This window comes from Capricornis sumatraensis, chromosome 4 (assembly GCF_032405125.1).
Source record: "Capricornis sumatraensis isolate serow.1 chromosome 4, serow.2, whole genome shotgun sequence".
NCBI lineage: Eukaryota > Metazoa > Chordata > Mammalia > Artiodactyla > Bovidae > Capricornis > Capricornis sumatraensis.
This window is the reverse complement of record NC_091072.1, coordinates 108,342,125-108,351,764: the sequence shown is the minus strand read 5'-3', so window position 1 is coordinate 108,351,764 and position 9,640 is coordinate 108,342,125. Positions and strand designations below refer to the sequence as shown.

General features: G+C 38.3%; 1 protein-coding gene across 6 annotated transcripts in view; it reads right to left on the bottom strand.

Annotated features, from left to right (window-relative positions):
• Positions 1–3,241: 3,241 nt before the first annotated feature.
• NR1H4 (nuclear receptor subfamily 1 group H member 4) overlaps positions 3,242–9,640 on the bottom strand; it is a 79,929-nt gene continuing 73,530 nt past the window's right edge. For all 6 annotated transcript variants that reach the window (XM_068969925.1, XM_068969927.1, XM_068969926.1 and 3 more), the window contains 2 exons: positions 6,218–6,331; positions 3,242–4,382 (listed from right to left, as the gene is read on the bottom strand). In XM_068969925.1, coding sequence (XP_068826026.1) covers positions 4,144–4,382; positions 6,218–6,331 — 353 coding nt within the window. In that variant the 3' untranslated portion in view covers positions 3,242–4,143. The remainder of the gene's footprint in view (positions 4,383–6,217; positions 6,332–9,640) is intronic.

The window sequence follows — 9,640 nt, the reverse complement described above, 5'->3', positions numbered from 1 at the left end:
AGGTACACTGCTCTCCAGAACCTTAAGAATAAGTAAATTGTGTCACACAGATTTTGTTTGATGAGTCAATAGTTAACAGTTCTATTTTTTTCTTACATGCATGGTATGTACCTAAACATTTGAATACGATTTATTAAAAATTGAAACTATGTTATGTGAAGTATGTATACATTCTTTCTCAAACACACTCACACACACCACTTAATATTTCTGTAAGCCATTTGCTGAAATGTTGGCAGCAGGGCATTTTCATGGTTGGTTTCTTTTTATTTTCATTGTCTATTTGGTTTGTCTTGGTAACTCCTCTAGCTTATAAAGGACAGTGTGGTGAAAAGTAAATCCATAGTCAGGAAATCTGTGCAAATCAGATTCTCTAAGCCCATCTTCCTCTTTGGTTAAAGGTGGGGAATGGATGAGGAGTTCCCTTCTAGATTCTTTGATTCTTATTGCTTTTCCCCTATGAATAAAAAAGTCCCCCATGTTGCTCTCTCAACCTCACTTTTACAAGAATTCTCAGTACCCCATCCCCCTAGTACCCCACCCACTAAGCACATTTACCATCTTACCTGCCTTGATTTTAACACTGCAATTAGTAATTGAGGGTTTCAACTAGTGAGCTGCAATTTACTTTCATGTGTAGATTTTCTAACTGGTGGTTAGGTTAATAGTAATGTTTTAGGTGTTCTCACTTGAAATTGGCATGGTTGTAACATGCAAAGCAAGCCTCACCAGTTTGCTTCCATCAGATGACAAAGTATCTTATTTAATAGTTCTAACTTTCTCCAGATTGTGATGAAAGCATCATGCTTGGAGATCTAAATTTTTCAAGTTATTACATTAGGAATATTCATTCATCTGACTACACATCTCTACAGAACACAGAAGAGTCACTCATAATCTCATAATCCTTGAATACTGAAATACAATTTGGTTTTTTCACAACCCCTAGAAGAATGCTCCTTTATTGCTTAAAGTTTACTGTAGTTGTTGGAGATGTTTTTCTTTGATTGATTTATTAGTTGTTTTGTTCTGCATTTTGTATTTTCTGCTGTTGTTTCTAATGTTTTGACATTAGCTATCAATCCATGGATTCTGCCTTGTGTGAACTACTGGATGAAACTTGGGGGCTACAGATGGCTTGATTCACTCAGTTAATTAAACTACTCATTCAGCAGATGATCTATTGAGAGCCAATGTTAAAAACAAGATTAAGTTCAATCTTAAAGAGATGTTATTGATTTACATTAACAAATATTATCTGTATGTAATTCAATAATATAAAATTTTATGTTATGATCAATACTAAAATGTCATATTTACATAGTGAATCGAATAGCCTCCCCTCCAAAATTCATATCCACCTGGAACCTTAGTTGTTCAGTCACTCAGTTTTGTGATCCCATGGGCTTCAGCACGCCAGGCTTCCCTGTCCTTCACTATCTCCCAGAGTTTGCTCAAACTCATGTCCATTGAGTTAGTGATGCCATCAAACCATCTCATCCTCTGTCATCCCCTTCTTCTCCTGCTTTCAGTCTTTCCCAGTATCAGGGTCTTTTCCAATGAGTCAGCTCTTCACATCAGGTGGCCAAAGTATTGGAGCCTCAGCTTCAGCATCAGTCCTTCCAATAAATATTCAGGGCTCATTTCCTTTAGGACTGACTGGTTTAATCTTCTTGTTGTCCAAGAGACTCTCAAGAGTCTTCTCCAGCACCACAATTTGAAAGCATCAAATCTTTGGCAGCAAAGTGATGTCTCTGCTTTTTATTACGCTGTCTAGGAACCTCAAAATGTGTCCTTATGTGGAAATAAGATATGTATAAGTGATTCCCTCTTTAGGTTTGTTTATTTGCTAGTTTGGCTCACAGAACTCAGGAAAGCAGTTCACTTACTATTACCAGTGTATTATAAAGGCTACATCTCAGGAACAGTCAAATGAAAGAGACAAAGGGTAAATGGAGGAGGGTGTGGAGCTTCCACTCTCTGGCACATCACCCTCCTGGGCACCTCGATGTGTTCATCAGCCCAGAAGCTCTCCAAATACTGTCATTTAGTGTTGTGTGTTTTTTTAATTCGAATTTCCATTACATAGGTATGAATGATTAAATCATTGGCCATTGGCAACTGACATCGATCTCAATGTTCTCCCTTCCCCACAGTTGGAGGAATGGGACTGAATTCTAACCCTCTAATCACGTGGTTGTTTCCTCTGGCAACCATCCTCCACCCTGAAGCATCTAGAGGCCCCCAAGAGTCACCTTAGCGTTAACTCAGGTATGGATGAAAGGATCTTGTTATGAATAATAAAGATCCTCCTATCACTCAGGAAATGCCAAGAGTTTTAGAATCTCCATGTCAGGAACTGGGGACAAGTTATGATACTTGCTATTATAAGGTCTTAACCACCTGAATAAATCCAGACCTAAGAGAGTAACTTCTATCTCCATCTACAGGACACCCTCAGCTCCAGCTCAGTTCCCACCACTTGCTTTCCCCCAGATGCCTTAGGATCTGGAAACACCAAACCGCTCAGTTCCCCAAACTGACCCTTCTCCTTCAGGCATCCAGAAATTTACTTCTCTGTCTTAAATGTCCTTTCCTCACCACCCACTTCCCTGGTGAGTTTGCAACTTCCCATTTACTCTTCATTCATCAGCTCAATTCCTTTTGATGGTGGGTTCTGAGATCTTTATTTTGCAGAGGTGAAACTGAGGCTTACAAAGGTACTGTGCACCCTCCCGCTCTGGCCCACATTACTTCTGGTCCTTAAACATCTGTACAGCTTCCCCACCTCCCCTTCTTTTGCTCCTGCCACTGTGTTCACCTTGAATCCTCTCCTTTCTTACCCACGAAGTCCTGACTATTCTTCCAAGCCCAAGGCAAATGTCACCTCCTCCATGAGATTTTCCCAGGTAAGCCCACAGCACTTTCCTCTGCTTTTCTTTTAAGCCCCTCCAGGCAGTTACTGGGTCTTAATCATCTTTATTTCTCCCATGGAGATTAGCATAAAGATTTTACTTAGTGCAGACTCAAGTCATTTTTCTTGTTGAAACAAATGGAATTCAACTAATGTTAGCCCCAACTCACTCCCTTCTCTACTGACTAGCCTTTGTTAGAACTTCAGGATTGCCTTAATATTTTAAAACTAAAAACTCTCTGCTGCTAAGCAAGCTCCAATTTGGCTGATTTCAGGAGTAAGGGACATGTAAACTCATTACTTACAGAAGGTGTTTTATTATATTTACTGAAGGATGGTGGGGAGAAGAATGCAACAATATAACAATGAAGGAAGGAAATGAACTAATTCCTGCTTTAGGGGAAGTATACACAGCTGTGCACCCAGCTGAAGGAGTGTTTTCCAAAAGCAAAACAAACAAATAAATGAAAATGAGTAATTACATGCACTAAAGCCAGTAGAGAGCACTTTTACGAGAGAAAAGGGAATGTCCCATCACTGGAGTTATCTGCATACTCTGAATTTGTAAATGCCACCTCAGGACCTTAAGTAGGGAAAGAAATTGCTTGATGGAATATTTTATGTGAGAATCATTAACTCTTCTGTATGCTATGCTCTGTGAACTTTGAAGAATAAGAAATTATCAAAGGGCTATCACAAATGAATGAATATTCACCAGGACCTCCGGGGATGAGAAAAGCACTATTTATGTTGTAGGAGTTTATCTTTGTGGAAATTACCCCCTCAGACTCAATAGGATGCCATTCATTGTTTAAAGAAATGTTTGTCTATTTTTCAAAGTTTGTTCCCAAAGAAAAGCCTGTTGCCATTATGTTCGGTTTATTGCCCAAATTGAACACAACTCTTTAATAAAATATATGCAATAAGATAAGATGAAGAGCAAAGTGAGAGCTTCCCCTATTTCAACAGACTTACAGTAATGATTAATGTAATTTGGCAAACAGGGCAAGCCAATTTGAATGAAAAATTCCCTGAAGCTTTGTAAAATACAATACAGAGAGAGTATTTCAACCTAGCCCCATATTTACAATTGCTAGGGTTATATAACTACCACATAAATATAGAGAAAAATTCTGGCATGAAGCCAGGTACAAATGCAATAAAAGAAAGTTATGTATCAGATTTATATCAGGAAAATGAAGAGCTGGATCCTGCCTCTGCAGTGCTCATCACTGCACATCCCAGATTTCACAGAGAAGTGGGGTAAACTTGTGGTCATTCACTCTCCATGACATAAGCATGTCTGCGTGGTGATGGTTGAATGTCCTCAACTCAGTCAGGCGACCCAGAAGACAGGCAAAATGTTGAGGATTCTCAGGCTGATGAATTTTACATAACTTTTGTAGCACATCAAGCAATGGTTCCTGAAGCTTCTCTACTGCCTCTCTGTCCTTTATGTATTGTCTGTCTGTTTTTCAAGTTCAAAATAAAATGACAAAAAAAGTGGAAAAGTAAAAATTTGGCATAATTACAGCAAGGTTAACTTTTTTTGAACTGTAACTTACAAATACCGTATACTTAAAATGGGCAAAGTATTCATATTGATGAATTTTTACACATATGTATATATACTCCTGTAATTAGATCAAGCTATAAAACACAATTAGATCAAGCTATAAAACCTTTACTGCCCCCCAGCTGCTGCTGCTGCTGCTAAGTCGCTTCAGTGCGACCCCATAGATGGCAGCCCACCAGGCTCCTCCGTCCCTGGGATTCTCCAGGCAAGAACACTGGAGTGGGTTGCCATTTCCTTCTGCAACTGCTCCCAGAGGCCTGACTAATTCTTCCAATCAATGTGTTCAGGAAAGACTTCACACTACCCTTTGGTTTTAAACTGTATGCTCTGTTACCTGTGCTTAGTCATTTTAACTCTACACTTTGTAATAGAATGTTGCCTTGAGCCTGAAATATACAGAATAACCCATTCTCAAGGCTCTGACCTTTAAAGGTAAGACACTTTTCCATTCATTTAGAGATAAAATGTTGCAGAACAGAGAACAACGTTTGTCTTGTTGGAGGTTTATAGGAACATTATAACCAGACCTACCTGAACAGCTGCAAGAGCAAAGGATTCTAGCACCAAGAAGTTTGCAGCAAGCAACCACACCCCCTCCAATTTTATTATAAAAGAAGCCTGAATTCTAACTTGGGTGAGATGGTTCTTTGGAACATTAGTCCACCACCCTAGTCTGCTGGCTTTCCATAGAAAGTTGCTGTTCCTTATCCTAACAACTCATCTCTTGATTTTTCGGACCACCATGTGAGGAGCAGTGCGAGCTTGGGCTTGGTGACGAATGCACCCAGAAGGTAACCCCAAGAACAGACGTAAGTGTCATCTGTGGTGAGTATATTCTGAGGAGTGGAATTTCTGGGTCATTCTTTCTAAAATTATAATTTCTCATGGTAAAACAAAGAAACAACTATCAATAGCACCTGCCACAGTATCATAGATTAAAATGGTTTAAGCTTAACACTGTAATTAGCTTTACAAATCAGGAACATGACATTACTTATTCCCAAATAGTTAATCAAAAAATATAGACAAATTTTATGTACAGAGATTCATTTCAACATTGTTTAAAACAAGAGTAATGACAAATCTGGAAACATCTTGAATATCCAAACATGGTAACAACTGAGTAAATGATTATACATCATACAACATGATGTACATATTGCAACAAAATTCTACCAGTATGATTTTTAATGACATGGGAAAAGTATAAAGACAGTATATTCTTTATTACTTTAAAAAAGTAATAGTTTCATTTATGGCCTGCTCAAATTGCAACCCTTTAGATGAGCCTTCCCTGACTAGTGATTACAACAGCATTTTGCTGCCACTTTCTTTCCTTATATGACATCTTAATTTTTTTTGTAGTATTACCACTCTCTGAAAATTCTTTTTGTTTGTTTCTTTATTCATTGTCTTTCTCCCTCTGCTAGGATGTGAACTACATCCTGCCTGTTTCTTTGCTGCTGCTATATCCCGCAATGTCTGGAAACATGTTTAGTGTATAAAGGTGTTCAAAATGCAATTATTAAATGAATGAGCATGATGTTCAGAAAAAGGCTGAGAAGAACTACACTGAAATGTTAACAATGGTTCAATTTGAGTGATGGAATTATAGGCCATTTTACTTTCTCTTTGTTTTTTATCCAAGATTTTCCTTAATATTCCTACTATCCTTGAGAGGAAAACCGAAAAATGGGATAAAAATAAAGATATAACATTGAAATTACCTGGAGAGAGGATAACAATTGCTGTAAGCAGAGCATACTCTTCTTGAGTCATTTTCAATTCAGCAATACTTTTATAAAAGCTAAACATAGGCGTTATATATTCATCAGAGATACCTATGGGGGAAAGTTGAAAAATTGCAGAGGCATAATAAAATTTTTGAATGACTGAAAAGTGTAAAACTACAAACACATTATACACACACAGACAATATTTATATCCATATGTATACATTTAAATAATGACTATATATAAATATCCCCGTTAAAGGTGAGACACTGCAAAAAAGATCAGTTAACAAAATTCTTAAAATATAAACTAATCAATGATTTATCTTTGATCTTGACTGTGCCTTTGTTTTAGTCACAACTTTGTGACAATATTCTTGAATTACCAAAAGAATCTCTGAACTTCACTGTGTTCTAGATGGGGCTTGGTTAATCTTTTAAATATCACTATCTATAATCAAGACATAGACAGCATCTTAACTAACAAAAAATTATTGTTCTTTAGTCCGGAAGTATAAACTCTACTTAATACATTGGCTAGAGTTCTTTACAGAGTTCCCATCTCTCTCTGAAGTATCAAACCGTTTATCCACTGCCTACCAGGCAATGGTACTTGGTTTCTCTCTTCAAACTCAGCATGTCCAAAAGCAAAGACACCATGTACAGAACTAAATTCCTTGTCTTCCTCCAAATCCACTTCTTTCCTGATGTTCCCATTCTTAGTGGCTGGTATCCTCACCCACCCAATTGTCTCTACCTGGTAACCAAGATTCAGCCTCCCTCTAACTCAGTCCGGTGCTGAGTCCCCTGGATTTGACCAGCTAACTCTCACTTGGCACCTGGTTGACCTAGTTTAACTTTTTAATTGTTTTCATCTGGATTACTCCACTTGCCTCCTCACTGGTCTTCCTGTTTTCAGTGTGGTCCCTTTCAATCCATCCCTGAATCACCCTTCTAAAATTCAAACCACACCGTGTCTCCCCAATTCTTTCAAACCTTCAAAATCTCTCCATGGTTTTGGCATAAATGTCTTCCTTTTTACATAAGAAACTCTAGGCCCTGTCCCTGGCCTTTCCCACCGCTGACTACTCACCCACATGATAACAACAGAAGTTAACATTTGAGTACTCACTATGTATTAGGTGCACTTCTTGCACTGGGAATCATTTAATCTAACACCCCATAAGATGAGCACAGAGAGGTTACATAACTTGACCAGACACACAGCTGGTGAAAAGTGGGACCAGGATTCAAACTAAAGCTAGTAGGCCTCACAGTCCTGGCTGTTAGTTGTGGCTAAGGGGTCCCATCTTTCTATCACACAACCTTTACTCCAGCTGTGTTCAGGCACTTGGAGTTCCCTAAACAATTCTTATTGCTCAGTTTTGTACATGTTATTTTCTCTGCTTGCAATACCCTCCTCATCCTTTATAACTTACTCCTTTTCATAATTTAAGATTCCTTTGTGCCATTTCCTCCAGTCATTCAAGAGCAATTAGTTTGGGGCCTGTTCTGTGTTTGGCCCCACTCCAGAAAAGCTTTGATTAGGGAATTGTGCAGAAAGAAAAAAAAGAAAGTTTGTGTTGTGACTTATGGATGAATTAAGATGAGACTGAATTTCCCAGAATTGGTTCACAATAGACAACTCTATTTCATCCCAAACTAGACCTAAAGCCTTAGAGCTTAGGTCGAAACATACCAAGTAAAATTGGACTCCAAATGCTAAAAAGAGTATAATTATCATCTAATAGTACATTTCACAGGCTCAGAAAGTCTGAATCCTCATTTTTAGATGAATCTGAAGAATCTTCTCAAATAGAATCCCTGGCCTTTCTCTTTTTTAGTCAAAATAGCACTTTTCTCCCCTTCAATGCTTAATCGACCCCAGTGGGCTCTCTTAACAATAGTGTCTTTGTTGAACAACTTGGGGGTGACATCGTGTGGAAGACTGCCCTCTATCCAGCTATTACAGATTGAAGTGAATGCCCATGATCAAGCTAGATACAACTTAAAATTCAGATGGCTGGAGTATGTAGGCTGGGACTACTAGTCCTGGTTGCCAACAGACATAGTAGTTAAAGAGGTAGTAAGTCTGAGTCTAAAAGCTGACCTATGACTTGATCTTGGGCACATTACTTAAACTCTTTAAGCCTCAGTTTCCTCATCTGTGAAATGTGAATTGTAACAATAGTATTATATGAGATAAAATATGTAGAGTTCTTAGCACCATGCCTAGGCTTTAGTCACTCTACTTGAAGGTAATTGTTAGGTACTTAGTACAGTGAAAGTGAAAATGTTAGTCGTTCAGTAGTGTCTGACTCTTTGCAACCCCACGGACCGTAGCCCTCCAGGCTCCTCTGTCCGTGGAATTCTCCAGGCAAGAACACTGGAGTGGGTTGCCATTACTTCCTTCAGGGGATCTTCCTGACCTAGGGATAGAACCCAGATCTCCTGCATTGCAGGCAAATTCTTTACCATCTGAGCCACCAGCTCAGATGCAGCATCCTGCCTGGCTCATGGTAAACTCTCAGTAAATGTTAAACCCTCATAAATGTTAGAGCAAATAATCATAATAAGAACTATTATTGTCATTATTCAGGAAATTGGGTCAATACATTCGTTCCATCTTAATCTTTGATTAAGCTCATGTACTTTTGTATTTACAAAGCTGTATTTTTGCTTTTTGTTTTGTTTTTGCATTCTGCAGTTTGCTAGAGATGAATACAAACTGGCTGATCAGTGATTTGCCTCAGTATTTTTCTGGGTATTAAAGCTAAGTAAGATCTGTATTTGTTAATAAGGCCACTCTTCTTCACTTTTGAGAAATGGCAGTCTTCTATATTTGAGTACTATACTCTTCAGTTGCAGTTACCTAAAATAACTCACGACTGTCACTATTTTAAATAATACATAAAGGTTTGGAGATAAGGTTGGTGGTGGTTTAGTCGCTAAGTCGTGTCCGACTCTTGTGATCCCATGGACTATAGCCTGTCAGGCTCTAGTCCTGACATGCTCAGAATACTGGAGTGGATTGCCATTTCCTTCTCCAGGGGATCCTCCCAACCCAGGGACTGAACCCCCATCTCCTGCATTGCAGGCAGATTCTTTATGAACTGAGCTACCAGGGAAGCAGGAAACTGATTTGAAAATATTTATGAAATCATCTTTGACTACCTCATTTCTTATTTTGTTTTCCTAAATCCCTTTCACCTTCCAAAGATGATACCATTAGCTATCTAATTGCAACTGGTAATTTGGGGAGAGAAAACAGGTTAAAATGTTTATTAAAAATGTTCATCTTGTAAATGTTCATTGTAAAGACCAACAGTGAACATAGAGAAAATGTAGAAAATAAATAATAGAAGAGTTTAAAAAATTATTTTCCTACAGGATAGATAAATATAAAGTTGGTTTTGG